The sequence below is a fragment of the Mytilus edulis genome, chromosome 9 (assembly GCF_963676685.1).
Source record: "Mytilus edulis chromosome 9, xbMytEdul2.2, whole genome shotgun sequence".
Lineage (NCBI taxonomy): Eukaryota > Metazoa > Mollusca > Bivalvia > Mytilida > Mytilidae > Mytilus > Mytilus edulis.
The window spans coordinates 29,653,651-29,680,362 of record NC_092352.1 but is presented as its reverse complement, the minus strand read 5'-3'; the positions used below and the strand labels follow the sequence as shown (position 1 = coordinate 29,680,362).

At 32.3% G+C, this 26,712-nt stretch overlaps 4 protein-coding genes across 5 annotated transcripts in view; 1 reads left to right on the top strand and 3 right to left on the bottom strand.

Moving 5' to 3' along the window:
- LOC139488059 (hepatocyte growth factor-regulated tyrosine kinase substrate-like) overlaps positions 1 to 15,429 on the bottom strand; it is a 23,607-nt gene extending 8,178 nt beyond the window's left edge. For both annotated transcript variants that reach the window (XM_071273391.1, XM_071273392.1), the window contains exons 1-10: positions 15,134 to 15,429; positions 11,766 to 11,850; positions 9,822 to 9,897; positions 9,408 to 9,500; positions 8,782 to 8,902; positions 8,078 to 8,199; positions 7,219 to 7,343; positions 5,192 to 5,276; positions 4,670 to 4,768; positions 3,872 to 3,955 (exon numbers count right to left, since the gene is read on the bottom strand). In XM_071273391.1, the coding sequence (XP_071129492.1) occupies positions 3,872 to 3,955; positions 4,670 to 4,768; positions 5,192 to 5,276; positions 7,219 to 7,343; positions 8,078 to 8,199; positions 8,782 to 8,902; positions 9,408 to 9,500; positions 9,822 to 9,897; positions 11,766 to 11,850; positions 15,134 to 15,173 (930 nt within the window). In that variant the 5' untranslated portion in view covers positions 15,174 to 15,429. The remainder of the gene's footprint in view (positions 1 to 3,871; positions 3,956 to 4,669; positions 4,769 to 5,191; positions 5,277 to 7,218; positions 7,344 to 8,077; positions 8,200 to 8,781; positions 8,903 to 9,407; positions 9,501 to 9,821; positions 9,898 to 11,765; positions 11,851 to 15,133) is intronic.
- Positions 15,421 to 26,712, top strand: LOC139488060 (ADP-ribosylation factor-like protein 16). The gene is made up of 5 exons (XM_071273393.1): positions 15,421 to 15,554; positions 18,403 to 18,455; positions 20,187 to 20,306; positions 20,938 to 21,053; positions 26,410 to 26,712. Exons 1-5 carry the CDS (start codon positions 15,488 to 15,490, stop codon positions 26,576 to 26,578), a joined length of 525 nt encoding a protein of 174 aa, XP_071129494.1. The 5' UTR covers positions 15,421 to 15,487; the 3' UTR covers positions 26,579 to 26,712.
- Positions 21,139 to 22,487, bottom strand: LOC139489336 (uncharacterized). Its single transcript, XM_071275645.1, has one exon. The coding sequence runs from the start codon at positions 22,485 to 22,487 to the stop codon at positions 21,480 to 21,482; it is 1,008 nt and encodes a 335-aa protein (XP_071131746.1). The 3' UTR covers positions 21,139 to 21,479.
- On the bottom strand, positions 22,611 to 25,652 carry LOC139488045 (uncharacterized). The gene has a single exon (XM_071273361.1). It carries the CDS (start codon positions 25,077 to 25,079, stop codon positions 22,674 to 22,676), a length of 2,406 nt encoding a protein of 801 aa, XP_071129462.1. The 5' UTR covers positions 25,080 to 25,652; the 3' UTR covers positions 22,611 to 22,673.

The window sequence follows — 26,712 nt, the reverse complement described above, 5'->3', positions numbered from 1 at the left end:
TTTCTTAAATAATATATTGCCTGAAAAACATTAATGGTTAATGGGAGTATCATTCCAGGATTAAACTACTCTCTATAGTCGCCGTCAGCTGAAATTCGTAGCGGTTATCGGTAAAAATAATCTAAACTATCAATCGCGTTCACTCGAGATATAGTTTTTCACATTCCATTCATAAATCGCAAAAAGAAAAACCACTACTGACCTACCTTTTAAGTGATCACACTGTAATAATCCTGACCTTCACATTTTCCAGAATATTTTCCATTGTAATTCCGCCATATTCGTTTCTATGAGGATCATTTGTTTACATATGACATTCGTCACTGTACGCAGTTTCCTGAAATGTTCCTTTCATTGATGTGATAAGGTTTCCCGCGCTTTATGCAAATTTTATGAAATTGAACTCCACGGAAACACTTCCGGTAAAAACAATGGCTGATTCCACCATTCAAAATCGTCTATGAAAAAGTGAAGGTCAGGATTATTACAGTGCGATCACTCAAAAGGTAGGTCAGTAGTGGTTTTTCTTTTTGCGATTTATGAATGGAATGTGAAAAACTATATCTCGAGTGAACGCGATTGATAGTTTAGATTATTTTTACCAATACTACGAATTTCAGCTGACGGCGACTATAGTCACAGGCACTTGTTTCTATCCATAGGAAGGTCGACTATCCATATAAAGAGAAGCTTATATGGATAGTCGACCTGCCTATGGATAGAAACGAAGTGCCTGTGTCTCTTGTTGAAGATTTTACTGGATTTCTTGTTAAATAAGCACAAAGTGATTTCCAGAATTCATGTAACTAGTTCTTTATAATTCATCAGTGAAGGTTATAAATATTTTATGAGTCTTTCTTCATGTGACTGCATGACTAATGCAGATACATTTTGTATTTTCATTACAATTTATGTAATATGGTAAATATCCATTAGCCTTTGATTAAATAAACAATAAGGACTTCCTTAAGTAAAGGAAAGTACCTTAACAAATGGTTAAACATAGTTCATTCACTTACATATATGTCAGGAAAATCTTTTTGTTGTCAAACATAAACAGGAAGTACCAGGGACACATTAAAAACCAGAACAAATCAGGACAGTCTAAGGGAGATAACCATTAAAAATTATGATTTTATTTTTTATCATACCAAGGATTTGTATAGTTTAATACTACAAATCCTTGATAATACAAAATAATTTAGGGAGATGTATTTTGAAACAATGAATTAATCTGTTATATAAAAAACGTAAAACAAAAGGTAACTTATATATTACATAAAATATTCTGAAATATAAGATCATATAACATTTTACAAATTATTTCTATATGATGAAGCAGCAAACATTTCGCTACTCTTTTTCAAAATAACAACTATTTAAAAGACTGCTATAAACTGAAAGTATTCAAATACAGGGAGCGGGAGATGAATAACTAGAGCCTGTGTCGCTCACCTTAGTCTATGTGCATATTAAACAAAGGACACAGATGGATTCATGACAAAATTGTGTTTTGGTTATGGTTATTATAATATCTACCATAGCTCCATTGCACTATCAAATTGCCATATTTAGTGAACCTTAAAATCTGGGTCAAAAACTTTATTTGACTTGAATATGATGTGAATATTAAAAAGTTCATTTTATAAAGCACATGTGTACTAATTTTTCAAGTTGAAGTAACCCCATATTACCCTAAACGAAAAATATAACCTGATACAGCACAGATGGTAAGACAGACAGACCAGAAAGAAAACACCATGCCCCTCTAGTATAGAAGGTGGGGAATATAAAATACAAAACACTCTGCTGGAAATATAAATGGTTTAAATATTTCTTATTCTTTCAAGTGTTTCTGTCTATCACTTATTCTATGGAGAAGAACCATGAATTGAAACTCTCAGCTCTCGCAAGGCAGCACTTACACCCGCAAAGTGGAAAGGGGTTAATATAAGTTACAATAACTTGTTTCCCAATCCACTATAAATAAATATGTTCAAACTTAAACTCTCAGCTGAACACTTGTGTTTATGAAATTAATTCTTCATTGTGATCTACACTATCAGTTTTATTTACAGTCTGCCTCATCACAGAATCCTCCCATACGTACAATTAAGTACAACTTTTAAAATGTTAGCATATGTTTTCAAATTCATTTGGCACTTTAAACACATTCATAGATCATGTTTTCCAAATATTTATCACAGGACTGGCAAATCAAGTAATTATTTCCTTTTCTAGTAGAATTTGTCAAATTTGTTGGTCATCATGATTCAATTTTTTTTTTTTAAATAAATTCAATAAACTTGGCAAGGCTGCACATTTATAAGTTAATTCTAAGTTATTTGAATAGCGATACAGAGCAGAAAATTTGATTTTGGATGTAACTACTCTTATTGGTCTTTTTTGTCTATTAGCTCACAGACATTATTTTGTCATCTATATTTTTTCGTGATTAATCATTTACTCCTTACAAATGGAATTTAGAATCAATTTATAAGGAATGACTAAGATTTTTTCTGATTATGGAAATAACATTAATGTGGTGCACACTGAAATACCCATGTATAAAAATACAAAAATGACAACAGCCAGTGGAAACACTTGTTGTAGATGAAAAAGTTAATCATTGTGAAAAGGACCATAAGTTAGATAGCAATATTTCTGTCTTCATAATTTCATGTATATAATATATAATATCCTAGGAAAAAATAATTTTAACCTATCTTTATTTTAAATCCGGTTGCTTTATGATCATTTAATCGAAAAGTATTGCAAATTTATATTATGACGATTATTTTCATATCTATATACATGTATGATGTATATCAACATTATTGTGTCTATTACCAAAATCATTGTAATAAATTACTTTGCTCTTCATGGGCCTTTTAATTGGAATAAAAATATCTTATCTTATCTTAACCTCTTAATGCTTGACAATAAAATACTAAATCCTACTTGGAAATAAAAAGTCTGTTACAAAATGCATTTACTGAGACAGTTTCACAAGGAATACTAGCTTTTTAAATTATAGCTCTATAAAAAGATTTAACTGAAGTGCTTGTAAACACTAAAGATTCAATCATTTTGCAGTTTAAAATTAAACAATGTAGTTTTATTAAGCATTGATAATTTTTTAACCAGATACGATATGTAATTTTCTTGACAAGTATGGTTATGCACATACACAACATTTTGTAGTTTGAATATCTGAGTAAATAAGTCATTTGTAAATTTTTTGAAATATTCATGGATAGGATTTTTAAAATGTTGTGAACAAAGCTTTCATTTTTTATTTTATGGCAAAAGTAATGATACAGTCTGCAGTATTGCATTCAATAGCATCCAAGTCAGCCCCAGAAGTATTTTCATTTGCTTGAATTCAATCTTTTCACTTGTTTTCCTTAGAAGATCATTTGTTTTGAAACCTATTTATGTGTTTATATCTGGATGACTTGTATGAATTCATCATAATAATTGAGCTGAGCATGTCTGAGTTAGATGCACAATGGTGGAAGGAGAAGAGCACTATACATATAAAGAGCACCTGTTCTACATATGAAAATATGGATCCTCTTAGAGGGGGTTAAAAGATAAGTTAGATTAGATTAGAATTTTTATGTACAATAATTGGAAGAAAAAAAATTGTCGTATTCGCCAGGAGTTTACATAGATTTTTTGTTGATCACCAATCAGTATACATTGAATTGTGACTACCAGAATAATTTTCAAATAATGTAAAACATTTCTTAACAGAATGCTTTCATGCTGATCACCACTGCAATAAGCCTCTATCTCCTATTTACATTTTAAAGTATCCATGTGGATTTTCCATCCTTAAAATTCCTGACCTTTACAATATACTTACAGCTGGTTGAGTGTAAGAAGATGTTTTGCTTGCTGTTGTTGTAGCCCCACCATACACTCCATAATTACTTCTTAACCTGTCGCGCTGAAAATAAAATGGTGTTTAAATATAGTAGAAATGTATATACTTTAATACAGGCATACAAAATCAGAAAACTGGAAAACTGTCTGAGCAGTAAGAATCATGTATCTCCAAAACTCCAAGTTTATATTTTTTTCGTTTTGTGAAAAAATTATACTACATGTATTACATAAAGTAAACACGAATCAATGATGTAAAATAGGATAAGGTCAGATGAACATAAAGGACAATGGTCATAAGACACACAGTAACTTCCTAACAAAAGGCATCTATATACATGATATACAAGGATTATACAATAGTTTAAACCACAGCTGCTGGGGGAATGTAATCCCTATTTTTTTGTCAAGGCAATATTTAACAAGAATGTGTCCCCAGTACATGAATGCCCCACTCGCACTATCATTTTCTATGTTCAGTGGACCGTGAAATTGGGGTAAACCCTCTAATTTGGCATTAAAATTAAAAAGATCATATCATAGGAATCATGTATACTAAGTTTGAAGTCGATTGGACTTCAACTTCATCAAAAACTACCTTGACCAAAAACTTTAACCTGAAGCGGGACAGACGGACGAACGAACAGACAGACGGACGAACAGACGGACGAACGGACGCACAGACCAGAAAACATAATGCCCCTCTACTGTCGTAGGTGGGGCATAAAAACAACAAAATCAAAAAGCTTTCAACAACATACAAAATATGCATAATTACCTCCTTCTGTTTAGTCTCAGCCTCACTCTGAGATAAAGCTAGAGCTAATTGTAATTCTTCTTCCTCTTGTATCTCCTGTTCTGTCTTCTGAGGTGCCACCTGTAAACAATTGATTCATTTATATATATATATATATATATATACATATACTAGTCCGGATCAAGGTGATATTATTGTAAAGGCTATGCTAAAGTCTACATTATAGTTGGACCAGAATGAAATTTGGAGGACAAGCCAAGATTCAGGGTTCTGTAGAACTCTTTACAAATCTTTTTTTTTTTTTTTATTACTTATGTTTTTTTCAGATATATTATTTCTTTTAAATAGATTACCAAAATAATATTTTATCCAAACTGGAGTAAGGATACCCAAAGGTTTTAAGATGTTATTTAACCTTCATACAGCTAATCAAGTAAATAAAGCTAAAAATAATGATTACTGGTTGATATATTGATCATAAATTATAAGTATGTGGGTTTTCATACCATTTGTAGTGCTACTTTTTAAAAGTAAAACATATACCTGTTGTTGTTTAGATAATGGACTAGCCAAGTATTCTGCTGGTAGTTCATCGTCACTTTTCTTTGTAGGTTTTGCTGCATCTGCTCTGTTAATAGTAAGGAAAAAAACAGTTACATTCAAATTTATAAAATACTTATTTAAGACAATTATAATAAAGATATGTTTTTATGAAAATCAGAAAAACATTCCTTCATTATTCATTTCCATACATACAAAACAAGTGATTGAAGCACATACATAATTATATCAAAGAAGGAAAATATAAATTGTCATGTATGCTATAAAGTGATACATTTTCCGCTCTAACAGATGCAGTTTAATGGTCTGTGTGATTGACTTGGGTAAATTAAAAATAATTAGGGGAATCTTATTACAAGTGATGGTTTATGTTCTGCTCTTTCAAAAATTATAAAGCAATCATTAGATTAAATCAAGATGATGTTCAGTTATGTTCGTGCTTGAATGAAAAGTTTTGTAGTTTCCTCTTGAAAAAGGTAACAGTGACAGCAAACATTGATTTTTTATAATGCTTGTTTTTAAACTAGGGAAAACTTATGATCATCACAATGAGCTATAAAACCTTTATTTAAATAGTTTATTTCAATTTTAATTGATGAATTGACTTAAAATGTAGGTGTTACAAATTTTATGTATTTCTGAAAAGTAGGGGATCATAGTAGTGTTTCCTACAGGTGGTTTTGGCGTGTAATGGCGCCCTGCCGCGATTTCTCGACGCCCTGCCCTTTTTGGGAAAAAAATTTGGCGCCCTGCCCTAGTTTTGTCGAAATTCCTGACGCCATGCCTTTACCGTACTGAAAGACATATTTTATGAATACCGCTCGAGTTATTTCCCTTCACACGTAAACAAAAGTTCACTAGGACGCCATTTTGTAATCGATTTCGTAATCAGCTGATTAGCAAACTGCAATAGATTGAATAGTGAATACAGATACTAATCACGCGTCCCGATTGTATCCCCCAAGTCCCAGAAACATCGTTTTGCCTAGAAGATTAATGATATGACATTGTTTTGACAAGAAACTAAACCGGAAAACGATTTCAAAACATCGATTGCTTAGATCAATATTTTTGACAGCTGATAGATTTCTAATTTACATAATATACATTGTTTGCATGGTTGAACAAGCCAATGAACGGCGATCATGAGACATTTGTCAAAGTGAAAAGTAAAAATTCTTTGCAAACTATTTTTAAATACAAATGCTTGACTGTACCTTAAATGAAATGAATAAAAATCCAAACTAAATTATTAAAAGCAGAATAATCCAGAAAATAAATGAATTCCTTGATGAAATGTTGTCTTTTGTTTACAAACATGTCACATGATCATTTTAGGCGGGAAAAATACTTGGGAAAACACCTAAGTAACAGACAACTATTTCTGGCTATTTATAGACATTTAAAATAAACAGCTGATATGGTAGTGCCATGAAAGTAGTAAAACTATTAATTTAATTTGGAAAAGGGTGTAGAGGGGAAGGGGTTAATTTGTAAAGTTATTTTTTTTTTGTAATTTACTAAATTTTGGTTACTAAAAATGACCAGACAATTCTTAAAGTTTATAATCATTTTAAATAGTCCATTCATATTTAAAAAAAAAAAAACAACCTATCACCCTGATCTTTTTTATGGAACTCTGGCTTTGGCAAACCAACATTTTTTTTCAATGTGGTCCCACATCAAGAATATGATAGACCCAGAAAGAAGTCTATTACATGTATATATTTTGAACAATAACTATTAAGAGGTCATTAAACTAGTATTTTTTAAATGAATCCATTTTATAGAAATTGCCTGTTTATGTTAAGTAAGTGCCCTAAAATTGTTGTCTATCGCGCTTAATGTGCCCTCTGAGCTAACAATTACCCTGCCCTTTTTAAAAGCTGCAGGAAACACTATTTAGTGCCAATGTTTGGAACTGGTCACAAAAACTTGATTGCTAGCAATCTTTCTGAATCCACTTTTTGAAGACTAGCACAGTCTTGGTACTAACAAAGGTTACTTACTTATTCAAGATGTCAAAGCATGAATCACACACTCTGACTTCCTTCTCGATTCCAAATTTAGGAATAATGGAGGATTTTGCTGAACATTTTCCACAAAAGACTTCTCCACAATTTCTACAATGATGCTGAAATATAAATGTGCATGATTTTAAATTATATCCCACACTGATTCATCATTTAATCCTGTAATAAATATCATTGTTTTGACTACTTGACATAGTAGTTATAATTTATTCCCTGTATTGATTGTTAGATAAGAGATACCAGTATTCAGAAAAGTTTATTTGCACTGAATTGTTGCTTGTTTCATGGAATGACTTAGTCAATCATTAAGTAGGTTTACCTTCTAAAAAGCTTGATTCAAATCCCTAATGATAAGTCAAAGCATTTGGATTTCAACAATATTATTTTACATAGACATTGAAAGAAAACAACCAAAATTAACATATGCAGGGACATATACATTTATTGCTATTAACTAGACTTTTATATGGTTTCTTTGGACATTGTAAGTCTTTGTTCAAAATTTCAGTAACTTTAGATGAAACAGTATGGTGGCTTACTTGAAAAATTCATACCTGCCAACTTTTCAAAATGCGCATGGGGTTTTTACGTGCAAGATGGCTCTTATAGTTCTACAAATTTTCAAGGGGGTCTTCGAGTATATTTTAATGTTGTATTTTGGCTTCTTCATACTTTTACAAGAATATTGCCATTGTAAATAAATTATTTTGTTTAAAACTGTGGACAAAATTTCTCTTTTAAAATTTCCTTTTGGAAGCCTCCATGGGGGAAATCCCCCACAAATAGGGACAGTTGGCAGGTATGAAAATTGATTTGCACTATTTTGAAAACCTACCTGTCTGTTTACCATACCAAACTTTGTACGACATCTATTACAACAATCTCCCTCTTTCCACTCAGGGGCTTTCTCTGCCAAAAACATAGCATCAGCTTCTTTTAGTGTTGGAAAGGTGTGACCTGTCAGGAAAAAAAACTTAATTAACATCAAAACTTTACGTGGGTTTCAACAATAATACACAAACATTTAAGATGTAATGATTTAATAGGATTACTATTTCAAATGTTTACCAAATAAAATAACGGTGCCACTTATACAAAAAGAGCATCTTTTCAAAACATAATCTGAATTATTGTTTTGTAGTCTGGCAAGAAAAGCTTGATTAATTTAGTCAGAATGTTTAGAGGGTTTTGCTTTGACAAAGCTTTGACTGGAACCATCAACCATTAATGCTGAAATCAAAAGGTTTTCAACTACACATGATGATGATTTTTGTACAAGTTTGCCCAAGCATAAACTCATGGTGTTTGTATGTTATTTTTCAATCAACAGAAGGACATACTTGTTTTCAAATAAGAAAAATGCAAGTACTAAAAATGATATAATAACACTTTTAGAACTTTGTTCTGATTAATGATAAAAAAATGATATAATACTAAATAGATAACTGTTATTGTTAAAAATGATTGACTGGAAAATTTACATTGATATCTCAAACAAAATGAGTACATCATAAAAATCTAAACTACTTTGAACATTACCTTCCAACTTCATTAAGTTGTAAGTATCCTGGACTACTTTATAACTGGGTTCGTTACGAAATGCATGTGACCAAACTTGAATCAACTCTAGAATCTTATTCTTCACAGTATCAGGTCTTATCTAAAAACAAATATTTACAAAGATTAGGGTTACTTTCTTCACCATTAGGAATTATTTACTTGATGTATTTGGAAGAAGTGGATTTTTTAAACAATAAAATAGTTTCTCCTGAAATGCATTAAAATGTACACATATTACATATTTTCCACAATGGTCCATCCATTCAAACACTTACAGTTGCCACTTTCGTGCTGAAACATGAAAGTGGCATTAAGAAGCCAGCAATGGAAATTGGGTATTGGTATTATAAAATGTAATTGTGGCCCAAATGCAGAAGAAAATTTCAGGTCAATTAGAATCAAACTAGCAAAATGCTAAAAACAAAATTATGAGAAGTTCACAAATTTGAGGAGCTATGAAAACAGCTAGTTGATTGTTAAAATAAAAAATTCCTATTATGAATTTATTTCACAGTCTAATGACAATTGAGTTTAGTATGATGAGTATTTTATATTCGGAAATTGCAACAGTTCAATATACTATTCATATACCAAATGTGTCATACCTTTAGCAAGTCCTTTAAAAACTCCATGAATTCTTTAGTTGCAATCTCTTCATGAATCAATGATCCACAGTTCTTTACACAGGATTCAAGTACCTATATATAAATATTAACATAATTTAGCAACAGATGGTTTTAGTAAATGTGTTAAACTAACTAGCTTATAAATGTGCAACAGGTATACAGCTTTCTCTTAATAAATATCCTCTCTGTATTAGGAAAAAAAATTGCATATACAGTTTACACACAAAATGTATATTGATGTTTACCCCATTTCTTTTTTTTTTGCATATTTTATAAAATTTGTAGACCTATATGTCATTCTTTTTCATCAAAACTAAGATTATACATTTTCTAATATTACTTCTAATGTGTCTTTAGAACTGAATTATTTTTTATTAAAAAATGTGTATTTACCTGTAAGGCATATATTTCTACATGAGGATTCTCTGCAGATATCTTTCTCTTCATAGCAGCAACAGCATATTTAGGCCTGAATGTATGAATATTACTCATATATAATGACAATTGACTTCTACTTACTGTCATTATCAAAAATAAAATTTAGCAACAGGTTGAAGGTTAGAAATATAAAATTGGTCAAATATTTTACTATTATGTATCTCAAATAAACAGATAATTAGATTTATTATAGAAGTACTCACATACATGCATGTTTCCACTTGCATATAATTTATTATTTGGGAATGCTTTACTTGTAATTATGTATCTATATTTTAGTTCTAAGCAGTTCTAGCCAAACATGTAAAGGACTATTTCTAAACTGGGTTTTTTTTCCATATTGAACATACTTTTGTCTACATACATGACATACAGATATACCTTTCTTATATTTCACTGATTAAAAAAAACCAAAGAGTTGACTGCCACACCTTATATTTTTTTTAAATGATTGAAATTACTTCTTTGAGAGCTCTGACATTGGTTAAACAGAGTCTTATTTTATAACATGTATGAGCATCTTTTAAAATTGGGAGCAGGGTTTCCGCTGGCGATTAATAATTGTGGCGATAAAAATTCTTCACTTGCGAAAGAATTTTGCGAATTAAATATATATAACGATTTATTTTCCTCCATCTTGTTTATTTACTTTTTTTTTAGTTTCTCGGACTTTAACCGATCAGACAATACACGGAATTCACCTTGACCTCATTAAGATTTGGACAGAAAATCAACAATCAGCTGATTGCATTTTATAGCTATCGACAACAAATGACTAATTAATAAAGGTGTTGATTGAATTGTTTGACAAAATGATATGGTTAAATGGCTTCTGCTAAATGTCACATACAGAATTTATTTACCACTTTGCAACGCATGTGTTTGAAGCAAACTTTTGACGTCTCCTCTCCTTTTAAAGATAGTTTAAAAAAGAAAGCTGTTGTTGTGATGAAAAATGTTCAAAAGCAAGAAAAATCTCGGATTTAAACTTTAATTATCCTTTGACTTTAATATAGGTAATTGATTAGGGAGACTACTTTAAAGTCGTTTGAGTGACACACGTGTTTCAAGCATAGTTTTACGTCTTAACTTTTTCATTTACAATGGCCAAGAAAAAGAAAACAGTCGTTATGAAGAAATCTATCCAAAAGGTTGGGAACAACCCCTCGAATGTGAGTAACCCTTCAATGTAATGACTCACATGAAATGAGGGATCAATTTCATGTGATAAAAGCTTTTGTTTTGTTGTAAAAAGGGCACATCAGTATTTTTCTTTTAAAGAAACTTTCCCTACAAACTATACTGGTATTATATGATCAAAACATGACCACTAATTTTGTTATATTCCAGGACTTATAGCTTCTTTATTATTAAAAGTATAGTGGTCCCCTCATTTAGAAAAGTTGTTAAAAATACAATGAATATTTTTCCCTTTTAAGTTAAAAAAATCTGTTGTTTTAAAGTAAATGATTAGTGTTTATTCATTAAAATGTAGACTCTTAAATAAGTTTGAGAAGATAACATAGACACAATGGGGCAAAATCATCTTATTTAAGGGAGGGGGTAGAAAAAAAGGTAAATTTTAAACGAAAAATATATTTATGTTACTTGGCGAAATAAATAATAAAGTGGCGAAAAATATATTGTTCTGGCGAAAGAGGTGGCGAAAAAAATAATTGACCCAGGGGAAACCCTGATTGGGAGTTTAGAATACAGTCAAGTCATAGATTTTGTACTTTTAGATTTTGTACTTTACTGATCATGCTGATGGATTTGTCTTATTGCCCTATGGATCAAACTTGTCAAGTCCATGTGACTGTTAAAAACAAATATGTTTTTACATGCATCTTGGATTGTCAGAATATCTGACACTGCTTTTAATTATTTTTATGTACTTACTGAACATCTCCTTGTCTAATTATATCGCATATCTGCATAGTAGAATCCCAGTCTGGTTCTAAAAGTAACTGACTGGTTGCTTTCTCTGGAAAATAAAACAGGAAAGATTCATTTAAGTATATATACTAGAATGTTACATTTATACATACTTTTACATAGAAAATTCTAAATTGGTATACATTTCATGTAAGTTGGGTTGATAGAATGATTAGAATTTGTATCTCAAATCAGATTTTTGTGACTTGTTTCAGTTCTATGATGTTCACTGAGAACAAAGCATCTAAACTTCATCATGTTCATGATGGAAATTCAAATGCCAAAATCAGTCCCTGGTAAATATGATTAAATTTAGATGACAAAAAGAGAACACAAATATTCTGGATCAAGCTTTAGGTTAAAAAGGGGCATAAATCACTACCAAAATTTGGTCTCTGTCTGCGTGTTGTGGGCCTTGACATTGTGTATGAGTTTTAGGAAATTTGCATTAGGCCAACTTCTGTTAGAGAGCAGGAACAAACACATGCAATTTTCACAATCATAAGGGGCATAGCTCTAGAACATTGAGTGACTCTGACACTGACCAAATTCCAACTCTGTCTGAGAATTAGGGTTCTTAGCATTGTGTATGATTTTTTTTTAAATTTGGAAAAGGAATGCAGAAATGAAAATGGAATGGACAGAAACTACAGAAGGATGGTAAAGAGTAACAATTAATGTCCCCCTTCCCCTTCCAGTGGTGGCTGTGGTGCATAAAAAAGCTGTCTTTTCTATAAACATTTCTTATTCATTTTGGCACTGTTATGTAAATTCATTTATTTGTATTGTAACTACCCGGTATCCATTGCATGTGTACACAACAGTTAATAATCATCATGATCATTAAATGTTTGTCAAAATGAGAAGCTATGCACAATTAGAAGGGGAAGAACAAAAACTGTAGTCCCCTTTAATAGTACTTAGAAAAATCAATTAAAAAAAATATAAATATTTAATTTCCACTGTACTTTTGAACACAAAATCATGACCTTTTTTTTCTAATTTTTCTATTTGCACAGAAATCTCTTTCTTTCTTCCAGTCTCGTTTGTCGTGAGACTTTGAGTATTCCTAACAACAGGACTAACATTGGAAAACTTTCGGTATTTCCGTTTCTTTTAGAACATTTAAATATGTTAGAATGAAACTAGATAAGTCAAAGCGACACGAATGGCCCCGTCTCAAAAAATTGAAAAACCTGCAATTTCAATAACACATGTGGATACAAACATGATGGTAGTCTCACATATCAAAAATCAGCTCAAAATTTGGAGGCGTATAGAAAAAAGTATGCATTTAACTGTGATTTTTCAACAATTTTCAAGATGTAAACCCTTTATTTTGGCAAAAATTAGCCGAGTGGAACAAACTTAAACTTGATCTAGATCTGTAACTCATCATGAGTAACTCACATACATAAAATCAGCCCAATATCTGAAAGCGTTTAGAAAAAAAGTCTGTATAACTATGATTTTTAACAATTTATCAAAGTCCATCATAGCCTGTAATTTCGGCAAAAATTAGGGTAGTGGAACAAAACTTAAACTTGATCTGTAACTCATCATGTTAACTCACATACCAAAAAACAGCCCAATATCTGAATGAGTTTAGAAAAAAACTCTCTATAACTGTGATTTTCAACTATTTATCAAAGTCCAGAGCCCGTAATTTCACTTAAAATAAGCCACTCAGAACAAAACTTAAACTTGAACTGTAACTCATCATGGTTGACTCATATACCAAAAATCACCAAAAATCAGCCCAATATCTGAAGGCGTTTAGAAAAAAACTCTGTATAATGGTTTGTTGTGGAATGACGGAATTACGGAATTTCAGAATTTCGGACAAGGGTAAAACTATATGGCACCGACAACTTCGTTGCAGGGCCATACAAAAATAATTGATACAGACTTTATTCCCTTTCACAGGTAACACCTGCCTCATATTATTTCCATTATAAAATAAATGTGTGGAATACATTTTGTATCTTGATTGTATAGAATCTGGGTCCATTTGACCTACCAGACTACATACAGTCATCATCAGTTCGCTTATTTGCAGATGACTGCGTACTGTACAGAAGGATCCAAAATGATGCAGACTAACAGCTACTACAAGAAGACATGAACAACTTGCTCAGATGGGAATCAGATTGGCAAATGGAATTCCATCCCAGCAAATGCCAACTGCTACGCGTAACCAACAAGCTACAACATCCATGGGCATAATCTAGAACTGGTTGACTCAGCAAAATATCTAGGCGTAACAATCCACAAAACTATTAATTGGAACATACACATAGAGAGCATACAATGTAGCTAAAAAGGCAAACTCAACCAAAGCCTTCATCCAAAGAAATCTTCAGCACTGTCCCAAACAAACAAAAGCTGTACATGTATGCAACGCTAGTAAGACCATTGCTTGAGTATGCATGCTCAGTCTGGGACCCGTTCACCAACCTTAACATACAGAAACTAGAAAGTGTGCAAAGAAGATCAGCCCAGTTTGTACTGAACAACTACCAACATACCAGCAGCGTAAAATCAATGCTAAAAACTCTACAGTGGCAACCACTAGACGAGAGGAGGGCCAACTGCAAAGCAGTAATGATGTACAGAATAGTACATGGACTCGTAGCAATACCACCGCTAGAGCTACATGTACACAATACAACATCCGTAGCTAGAGAACACACAACACGATTTCTCGTACCGTCTGCCAGAACTTCAACATACAGGCATTCCTTCTTTCCAGACAGAATATGATACGGATATGGAACAGCCGTCCACAACCTTTGGTGGACAGTACCTCACTAGATGCTTTCAAGCAAGGGGTACTGAGCTGCAGTATCACTTAATCGCACCATTAGACTATTTTAACTTGCACCTGTAAATATTTTTTTGGCACCTTTGTTGTCACCCCCAGCATGGGCAATAGTGCAATAATACTCAATTAGAGGACTGCACTGTATTGTAAGAAGAAGAAAATCACATTCACACTCTTTTTAAAGGTTTTGTGTTGTATAAGTTTTTAATCATAGTACTTTATAAACAGAAATGGATAACATGGATCATGAATAATGTCAACACTGACAACAGTCATAATTAAGAACATGGTTTATTTTTCAACAGTGTACACTTAATATGTATTGAAATCCATATAAATTCGTAGACAGATCTACCAACTGCTGCATCCTGTCATGTCAGTCAGATTATAACTTAGGCTATAAAAAAATGAAAAATCGATACGCATATTTATTTTTCTATCCGGTGGTACTATGAAAAAATGTTTGTAAATGAGAATAATTAAAGTGAGTATTTAGATGATATATTACCTAAAGCCCTGTTAAAGCCAGCTGATGATCCTGAAAACATTTTGGCTAATTTATTAGCGCAGATAGATTAGTGTCTCCTTCTCGTGAACTTCCGTGACTCAAGTGTTGATGACGTCCCTTGTGGTAATACAAATAACACATATCTAAATTTTAATTAACTCTATCAATGATGTATTCATATTCACGAAAATATTTTTGATGAAATAAAAATATTATTTTGATGGTATAAAATCGTATTGTATTTTAAAATAATGTATTTTGTCTTTACCGGATGTTATTCGTAATGGGCGTAAGCGATGTAAACATTCCAACTGTTTTACACACAACAAAACACAATACTGATATGTGATTAAAATGTGCTTGATCATCGGTCCAACTGGAGTTGGGAAGACTCTGCTTTTAAAAAGACTTCAGAATTTTCGTATCCTTCAGACTTTGATTGTGTTAACATATCATTCAGCAGTAAAAATAGAAGTTTAAACTCCAGTCAAAAAAATTATGATTGTATAGTTACATAAAAATTATACATTCATTAAATCACAATGTTTATTTCAGAAATAATCTGTACCTCGGTGCACAGAATCTTTTACCTTTGCCATTTCGTACTGGCACACGTTGAATTCTATCTTAAACTTTAAGGTGTGGTATGATTTCAAATGAGTCAACTACCCATGGAATCCGGGACCGTTCGCGCCCAATCACATTCGCACCCATTCATGTTCGCCCCCTTTCACGTTCCCACCCTACACATTCGCACCCAAAGTCCGTTCGCACACTACACATTCGTGCCCAAAATTATCATATACTATGAAATATAATTTAAATTGTACATTGTATCTTCTCACTTTTTATTTGTAAAAAGAAATAAAGTCAAAATTTTATTTGTTTTGTGTTTAGTAATTCATTAATTTGTAAACGAGTTTTGGAAAGTGTATTGCTATAAATATTTTTTTTTTAGTCATAATTTGTCATACTTGTCCAAACACAAATGAAATCAAAGGAGACAAGCTGTTAAAAACAATTATATTTCTTGTATTTCATTTAAAATCACCAAAGTTTTAGTCATACCAAGCTAAATATATGCAGGTATGGACATCAAAGCAAGTTAAAAGACTTAAAACAACAATCATGATTTTTTAACACTATAAAATAACACCAAAAGGTCCAAATTAGGCTGTGTAAAGTTACCAATTAGCAGTAATCATACGCTGAATGGCAGCCCAGGCTTGTAAAATTGCTCTCTGGCCTGTAAAAATCATATCTACAGGCCAACAGAATCTAACTAAAAATTTTCAGAAATTGAGCTCCGGGCCTGTAGATATAAGAGTTCATCGTGAAGACTGAATATATGATAATTCCATTCGAGAAAATAAAGTTATTTGGTATATACATGTAAAAAAAATTTCATATATATTCAACTGAAATTCTAATACAAATTGGGCGCGAAAGTGTAGGGTGCGAACAGACTCCGGGTGATTACATGTGAGGTGCGAAAGTATATTGGGCGCGAACGGACCTGATACCCTACCCACCAGTGTTCAAAAGAAGTGTTTGTAAGGCAAATTAAAATTAATTGATAGATTTTCATCCCCGCCCACCCCTCTGAAATCGTCCCGCCCCGATTTTTTTTATTTTGCAAAATTTACGATTTCCGGATTTTGTTCATTTCCGTTACCGGTAACCATCAATAATTTCGTTTCATTCGAACTTCCTGTTTATAAAATTTTGGTTTTCATATTTCTTGTTTCGAGTACTTTAAAACGATTATGTTGACAAAATCTGCTACTCAATGATGACAGTATCATCTACGGAGAATATAGAAAGATTACCAGAAGGGCATGAAATATTCGGGTTACGACTATTAAATACGCTGTGTCCAATGCAAATCGCGGTATGTCTCAAATTGGAAATTTCTTACATCAGAAAATTGTGGATTTATTTAATAATACATTGACTTTGTGTAAGCAAATTTTGGCTGTGAATGATTTCCAAAGTGCAAGAATCGTGGAACAAATTGGTAGAAAAAAAAGAGTTCAAAAAGTCGGATCGTGGAACAAATTGGTAGAAAAAAAAGAGTTCAAAAAGTCGGCAAACATACACATTGTGTACTAGAAACCCCTTAGATATACCTATGGCTATTGTTTTTGTTTAAAAACACAAAATACCATTTATAATGTAATTATATATGTGTCACTTCTTGCATAACTTGAGAATCTTAAAAGCGCCAACTTTACTATTCCTGGCAACACTTGTTTGAGTGTTCATTTCATTCATAATACTTGTGTTGCATACCATTGCATTTGCATAAGTTTATGGGGACTACAAACCATCGCTTAGAGAGCAAAATAAATTTGGAATAGATAGTCAAATGAATAGAGAATTTCTCCATGGTTTAACTGTTTGCTGAAAATATGTTTCTAAAGTAGCAATTGCATGTAGAACAGCCCGCGTTGCAAATCAGAGATGTTTATTCAAGAATTATGTACGATTCTTTATACATGTTTAAACATTTACATGATATAAGCTAAATTTTGTAATTGTAACACTTGCATATATATGAAGTTCACGCCACAAGAAGGTTTCAAATTGAATAAAATTTAAAAAATAAAATCCTCCCACCCGCCCCATTTTTTTACAGTCAGCATGAGAGAAATTTAACATTATAAAAAAGGTCGATGATCCTTTAGTTGAGATTCAGAATTCTTGGGTATAATTACTGCTTGGCAAAAAGAGAGTGAAGTGACAAATAAGGTTTTTCTTGACCATGTTAACAGAGATGACCATTATACAATGTAGCAGATTTGTCTTTAAAAGTAATGTTTGATGTATTGTATACTTGAAAATGTAAAAATTACAAGTATTTACATGTTTATCATAATATAAGGGTAAAAAATGTTTTCAGGACAACAAATGATATATAAAAATAGGTTGCCTTGTAGGGTATCAAGATAGTTTTAGCCTCAACTCTCATATTCAACAGTACACTCACTACTGCATGTTTTTTTGGATCCATGTACATGTATGGATGTGTTATTTATAAATACCAGGAAACAATAGATGACATATTTATGTAAATACTGTCCTTATGATAATATTTGTCTATCAAAAGTCACTATTATATAATTTTCACTGTATTCAGATCATCAGATATCATACATGTATATCACAATATCATGAAGTACATGTATCTTGCATTTGCTGGAAAACTTGATGTAATTATTTAGAATGCTTTTATCTTTTGTTTTTTGAATTCCTTAACTTCTGCACAGATAGTGTTAAAGAAATTGACAAACTTGGAGAGATCCCATCTACTATTCCTACAGTAAGTAGACTGATATTTACAATGTACCTTGTAAAAAAATAAAATAAATATATATCAAACAAACATTACATTGTACATATATATGTATGTAGAAATTTTTAGAATGAAATGATTTCAAATGCATTTGGAGGCATTCCTTATATTTTTAGCTCACCTGGCATGAATGGCCAAGTGAGCTTTTCCCATCTCTTTGCGTCCGTCGTCGTCCGTCGTCGTCGTTAACTTTTACAAAAATCTTCTCCTCTGAAACTACTGGGCCAAATTAAACCAAACTTGGCCACTATCATTATTTGGGTATCTAGTTTAAAAAATGTGTCCGGTGACCCAGCCAACCAACCAAGATGGCCGCCATGGCTAAAAATAGAACATAGGGGTAAAATGCAGTTTTTGGCTTATAACTCAAAAACCAAAGCATTTAGAGCAAATCTGACAGGGGTTAAATTGTTTATCAGGTCAAGATCTATCTGCCCTGAAATTTTAAGATGAATCGGACAACCCGTTTTTGGGTTGCTTCCCCTGAATTGGGAATTTTAAGGAAATTTTGCTGTTTTTGGTTATTATCTTGAATATTATTATAGATAGGGATAAACTGTAAACAGCAATAATGTTCAGCAAAGTAAGATTTACAAAAAAGTCAACGTGACCGAAATGGTCAATTGACCCCTTTAGGAGTTATTGCCCTTTTTAGTCCATCTTTAACAATTTTTTCGTAATCTTTTACAAAAATGATGATGGCCGCCATAGCTAAAAATAGAACATAGGGGTTAAATGCAGTTTTTGGCTTATAACTCAAAAACCAAAGCATTTAGAGCAAATCTGACAGGGAGTAAAATTGTTTATCAGGTCATCATCTATCTGCCCTGAAATTTTCAGATGAATCGGACAACCCCTTGTTTGATTGCTGCCCCTGAATTGGTAATTTTAAGGAAATTTTGCTGTTTTTGGTTATTACCTTGAATATTATTATAGATAGAGATAAACTGTAAACTGCAATAATGTTCAGCATAGTAAGATTTACAAATAAGTCAACATGACCGAAATGGTCAGTTGACCCCTTTAGGAGTTATTGCCCTTTGTAGTCAATTTTAAACAATTTTCATAAAATTTGTAATTTTTTACTAACATTTTCCACTGAAACTACTGGGCCATGTTCAATATAGATAGAAATAATTGTTAGCAGCAAGAATGTTTAGTAAAGTAAGATGTACAAACACATCACCATCACCAAAACACAATTTTGTCATGAATCCATCTGTGTCCTTTGTTTAATATTCACATAGACCAAGGTGAGCGACACAGGCTCTTTAGAGCCTCTAGTTTCTAATGACACACTTTTCATGCACCTTTTTACTCTGATTTGAGGGTATATTAGTTAGCATATATTTAGTGTATAAATTAAATGTTATAACTTTAATTTATTTATCTAATCTTTTGGTGCTTTATAATGGAAGTTTATAGCAAGTATTTCTGTAAAATCATAGCAGTAGATCACTTTAATTTTTATTTGTTACAAAACAATATGGTTTCATTGAGTTTGCTGCATCACAGTATTTATCTCATATATCTGACTGCAAGTCATTGAAAGCCATTTCTCCAGAGTGTTTTGGTTATTAAGAGTGCATTCTTACTAATGAGAGATGACATGTTCAACCATAAATATTTTGTTTTCCCTATGGCCAACATTACACAATGCCAATTTTATATAAATGAATTACATTTTTTGATAAATAGGTAGGTACCAATCTGGTGAATGTTCCTACTGGTAAGAAGCAAGAAACAGTTATAAGAGAGGTTGGAGGATGCATGTGTCCTATATGGAACAGTTATCTTAAAGATTTAACAGCATTGATTGTAAGTAGGAATTTGTGATAGTTAATACATGTATATCCCCACAGTTGAAATTTTTCTGGTATCAAACAAGTATTTTTACTGAAAGTGAAATTACTAGTGCACAGTCCAGCTGAACCCCACATAAGAATGCTGGATTTTTCTCGCTGTGTTGAAAAACCATTGATGGCCTTGAATTATTGTCTCTTTGACACATTCCCCATTTCTATTCTCAATTTTATTTTTATGTAAGTTACATCTAATCTGTATTTTCATTATTCTATTGTATAAGTTTAACTGCCAATTATATTGCTCGTACATAGTTTTACCTTCAGAAGTTCAGAAAACATTGTAAGTTCTCAAAATTTGACCACTGTAAATGAATCGAGCTCTTATTACATTGCAAAGAACTAGTGTGAAAGTTATAAAGAAGAAAGTATGAAACTGTTAATTTTGCTTTTTTAAATGACAACATTAACTATACATGTTTATACTATGCTTCCATTGCTTGGGAAAATCGTTTTGAAGTTGAATGTGACAAAAAATTATGAAAAGTGTTCCATTTTTTACTGCTTGAAAGATTTAAGAAAGTTTATATGGAAAGGAATTTTTGCTTTAATGAACTGAACTATAAATTAGTTTTTCTTTTTTACAGTTTGTGATAGATATATCAAATACATTACAAATAGCTGCCTCATGTATACAATTCCTGACAGTGCTTAATAGCACTGCTGTACAGAATACTCCAATATTACTTTTACTGAATAAAAGGTAAGTAATTATGTTCTCAGTAAGCGACAAATGTTTGTTGTAAAGATGCAATGATCATAACAACAGGATTATTTATTATTCTCTTGTAACAAACTTCATTCTGTATTCAAAAAACAGAATTACTACTCAATGCCGTCTCATATACCATATACCACAAATACTTCGTATTGGTCTCATATACCATATACCACAAATACTTCGTATTGGTCTCATATACCATATACCACAAATACTTCGTATTGGTCTCATATACAATATACCACAAATTCTTCGTATTGATGAAAATGTAAATGACATACTGCTAAACAGTATGAAGAAAACAATAAACTCATAAATAAAGTGCAAAGCCACACGACAACGCCGCTGCTGAACCAAAGAAAGGGACAATATGTAAAAAAGGACTAATAATTAATTTAGAAAAATATACTAAAGACCCAAATTTTGTGAAACTAACATTCTGTCCGAAAACGAGTCCTTAACGTAACCGTCTTTTGCTGTCTCCGACCTCCAACGTCCATGCCTTTTGAAAAGTCTATCAGAAATACCAAAATTACAAGCTGCAGAAGCTCCACCAGACCTTAGACTGTGAAGGCCAAAAGATTTTATATTTGGCACAATCGGAGAAAATGCTTCTATAAATAGCTCTCGCATTCTTGTATAAGAAAGAGGTTTGTTTTCTTTTCGGAACACATAATTTTCCTTGGTTTTTGTCAAATTCTGAAATACGAAAACATCAGTATCAAGTGGATTATTGCTCCATTCTAAAAAACTCTCCAAGTTCTTCACAGGACATAATTTATTCCCGGTTCTCGCAATGATTATTCGATCACCATCTCTATAAATATCCGTTTTACTTTTCTGTATGAATACTGACATATGACTTAGAAAAAATTGAATATCACAGGTTCTCAAATTCAGCAATTCAGAAACACGTAAAAAACCAGAATAAGATAACAAACAAGCAGAAATAGTACGCTGGTTGTAAAGGTTATTTTCACAATATAACCTGTCGAACATCTGTGAAAGCATATCTGGAGTGATCGGTTCTTTCTTTTTAATCGGAACAGATAGACGTCTCTTAGCTCCTTCAAGAATATTTTTCACTAAATCAGAATCTGTAGGAGAAATAACACTAATAATTTTATGTGCCCATCTAATACTATAAAACGCTTGATTGATAGGACTGGGCGTACGATTTTGTTGCACTAAACATGCTAAATATATAGCCACATGTATTGGTTTGGCCGGTAAAATAAATTCACTAGATATTCCATTAGATAAAGCCCATTTTTTCCATCTAAAAAAACCATAATAATAATTTTGAACGGTGTTGTTAGATTTACTTTCGGTTAACAGATCAGGAAGTAAATGAATTTTCTCAATCAAAGTATCAGGTAATTCCAACAGATCGCTTTGTAAAGCCTGCAAAAACATATGTAAAAATAAAAATCACATTAAAACATAATGTACAAAGCACATACAATTTGTATATAAACAATTTCACAATCTAATGTTCACATAACTCGTCTACCATTTCACTTAAGATTAAAACCACCACCACAGCCCCTCAGGCCTACTGTAACATTACCGCCACCAACTCAAGAACTTTTATATTAGTTGTTAAAAAGGTTCAAAATCAAGTCTCAAAGCCAACACCCTGAAGGGTAAATCAATATTTCCAAATACTGATTTATTCCCTTTACCAGAAGTATAGAATTTCTTGTTAGTAGGTAAATCTATACAGCCTTTCACCTCTTTAATGAACCCTTCACCCGTAGGACATAACATCGGCCAAAAGCTTGCCGACTTCCATAAAGGTAAAACAAGTGTCCCATGAGCAAAACATTGCCTCATGTAACTTATTACTTTAGACACTAAACATACAGGTGGTACAAACCAACCATTGGCACCTTGCCAGTTAATAGTGAATGCATCGATACCCATCGAGTTCACCGTCCAATAACGGGAATAAAATACCGTTAACTTATGATTGTCATCATTTGCAAACCAGTCTATCTCATGAGGTCCCCATAGGGAATCTACATACATAAATAACTGTTCGTCAATACCCCAATCGTCATAATCAATAATACGACTGATGAAATCCGCTTTCTCATTCAAGGTTCTAGGAACCCAAACTACATCGATAGATATATTATGTATCAAACAATTCTCAAAAATGCACATAGCAATATCCTGTAACTCAGGTTTCATACTACCTTTTTCCACAATAGTTACTACATTCTGGTTATCACTGAACCATTTAATTCGTTTATCTTTTAATACATTGATCATAGATAATAGAATATTTCTAACAGCATTTAGCTCTTTCCACGTAGAACTCTTTGAAGCCTCACATTCGGACCACATACCATGTGCTATATTAAAAGGTGTTTCTACAACATAACCACCATATCCTGTATTGCTTGCATCAATATAAACTACAGATTGACATGACACATCTGAAGAAAACTTTTTAACATTTACGTGTTCTAAATTTTCTCTCCAAAATTTAATTTGTATCAAGCTTTCTGTTGATAAAACAATACAACTATTCCACGAAGTCATACTTAAAATATCAATGCTTAAATGTTTAGACATGATATAAGCAACGTTTCCAATGACGTATGACATGGACACTATTTGTCCCACTAAAGAAGCAACCAATCGTGCATGGACTTTGCCATGTTTAGATACATAATATTCAACGTCAGCAATAGTTTTTAAAACCTTTTGAACTCTTTCGTTCGGAATGGCTATAGTGCCACGGTTTGTGTCAATTGAATAACCCAAAAATACCAAAAGTTTCATAGGTGACCATTTAGATTTTTCATTTTTAGGAACAAATCCACTCTGAATTAAATCTTGTCTCACTTGATTGGACATAGTTTTGCAAGTTTCTTCGTCCGTATGAGTGCCTAAACCATCATCTAGGTACATTAAAACTTGTTTACCTTCACCCCTCCACTTTTTTATAAGTGGTCTTGTGATCTTAGTAAATATATAACATGCTGACGAAAGTCCAAACGGGAGAACCAAAAACTTATACCATTTTTCGGTGTTTTCATGCCTCCAGGAAAACCCTAAAAATTCTGTATGTGGCATAAAAATATTAACATGGTGATATGCCGACACAATATCAAACTGGAAACAAAAAGAATTGTTTGTGATAAACTGCATGGCTATGCGAACATCTTCAAATTTTACACTTGATTTCCAAAGATGTTTGTTAACATGACGGAGGTCTAAAATAAGGCGTTTTTTCCTACCGTCCGACGCTGAAACTGTAAGAGGATTTACAACACAAGGTTGAAATTCACATACCTCAATCAAACCCCTTATAAGAAGATCATGTATAGCTTCGGTAACAAACTCGCTATGGATGATTGCCGATCGATTGTTTTTTAAGCATATAGAAGGAGGGGTACTGTAAAAAGGAATTTTGTAACCATTCAAAATAGTATCTAAAATATAATCATAACAACCAATATTTTTCCAAAAAGAATAGTGACTTTTAAGCCTGTCCTTCACAATAATATGTGCCTGTCCCTGTTCATACTCGTAGTAATCATTAGTGAGATTATCCGAGTCACTTATCGAAGATACTTTAGTTGTATTATTTTCAATTAAATAATCTATGCTACAATTATACTCATCTTTTATAAAGTCTGTACTATTTCGATTTTGGCTGGATAGGTCTGGGATTGAAGGGACACTGGCTTCTCCAGTGCTGGAACGATCCACAACCATAACATGCACCTTGTCTATTTTGTCGTTGATATCCGCTCGTGCTGGGTTGATTTTGATACAAGGCTTGACCATTGTACCATGACTGGGGTTCACGAAAGGGCTGATTTTTTGTTTGATAAGTATCAACAAAATGAGAAGGAGTACTAGGAACAGAATAATTAGCCTTCTTAGAAGCAGACTTTTTTCCTTTTGCATTACGTTTACGTATCGCCCTACTCTCAGCTTTATTAATTTTGCTCTCATCGTCGGAGTCACTGGCCACTGGATTACTTTCATATTGCCTAACAGTCTCCCAACCCCCTTCACTACTATCGGCAATCTTAACAAGTTTATTTCGTCTTTTAATCTTGTCAATTACTTCAGTAATAGTTTCCCGTGCGTAGTCGCTCTTTGAATTATCAATGGCCCAAATAGCTTGTGTCAGGTCTTCTAAAAATTCAGTATTTAGTAGAAATTGAACCTTATTTCCCTCATACTTCCAATTATATTGAGATTCAGTTTTTAACTTTTTAACCTGGGAAGCAACTGCAACGGTAGACCCGTGAACTTCATGTCTTAAATCGGAAATGTCTTTCCTAAGTTTTTCGTTAAAGTCACCCTGGGTTTTAACAGCTTTCATAACGTCTCTAAGAGACACCTCCTGTTCTGGGGTTTCCCTCTCTTCAGGGTCCGACATTACAAAAAATTTACCAACTTACTTAAGAATTAAACTTTAGATAAATAAATGTGTGTTGACGGTTCGGCGCTGTCGTGCTGAATGACCAAAAACCCCCGTTTTGGCGGGGAAAATGACCGTGCGATAAGCACGACACCTACATACATCATGAACAAACAAGAGAAAATAATTTCACTCTTATTCACTTCGTTCAAACGAAAGAAATTATATATATACTAATAAATATTAGGGGTAACTAAGGTTATGTGTTAGCAAATAATAGTGTTTGTAGTTTTAACTTTTTATTTGCACACTGTAATGAAAACTTCTGTTTTGGAATATGAAAACAGATACTTGGGTCTTGGGGTATATGTCAATGACAACAATAGACATGTGTCAAGTCATAAGTCGTCTAGAATCTAGAAAAATTTAAAGATAATCTTAAAGATCTGCCTTCAACAGAAGAGTGAATAGAAAAAATATACCGGTACTGCTTACATGTGGGGTGCTCTTATAAGTTTGAAAATCTTAAGGGCATTGTAGATGACCATCCAGTAACTGTCAAGATGGAGGACAGCATTCAAAGTACTGATAAATGTTGTTTTTTTTCTCAGTATTCGTCTAGAATTTTGTCTCTTTCAATATCACTCAGAGTCTCTTCCATAAGATACTGACAAGTTTAAATATGTTTCTCAAGACATGAAATATTTGACACTCTTTTCACTGGTAATTGAATTGTACATGTACATTTTTATCAACATGCCTGAAGCATCAACATATTTTTTTTATATTCTAAGTATTGACAAAAACTTGATATGGTATGTATTAAATATTAATAAATGAAATGTTTTCATTTTATAAGAATTTTATTATATATGTTGGATGATGTGTCTCATTAATACAGAAATGACAGGGTATAAGATATTCACATGATAATTTTTATACTTGCAGTGATCAGCCTTTAGCTTTATCAAGATTTGAAGTGGAATCTTTGATGAGAATAGACGATATTAGACAGAATACAAAACATCAAATTACAATTTTAGAAATAAGTGCCTTTAATGGTAAAGGATTGACAGAAGTTATAGACTGGGTTCACCAGGCATCAACTAAGAGTTGATGATACCTTTTGTTAGGAGGCAACTTTTATATTGTAATAAAAAAATGTTAATAAATTATAAACTAATATTGAAAATCTTTGTTCATGGGTTAGTTCAAAATATGATATAAGCATTATATTGGAATATTCTAAAT

Excerpts from the sequence above, each read along its gene's own strand:
- LOC139488060 (XM_071273393.1), top strand. The coding sequence starts at position 15,488 with ATGTGCTTGATCATCGGTCCAACTGGAGTTGGGAAGACTCTGCTTTTA. Across the intron at positions 15,555-18,402 it reads AAAAAGACTTCAGAATTTTC|ATAGTGTTAAAGAAATTGAC; the intron begins GTATCCTTCAGA and ends ACTTCTGCACAG. Across the intron at positions 20,307-20,937 it reads AAGATTTAACAGCATTGATT|TTTGTGATAGATATATCAAA; the intron begins GTAAGTAGGAAT and ends TCTTTTTTACAG.
- LOC139489336 (XM_071275645.1), bottom strand. The coding sequence starts at position 22,487 with ATGTTTTTGCAGGCTTTACAAAGCGATCTGTTGGAATTACCTGATACT.
- LOC139488045 (XM_071273361.1), bottom strand. The coding sequence starts at position 25,079 with ATGAAAGTAATCCAGTGGCCAGTGACTCCGACGATGAGAGCAAAATTA.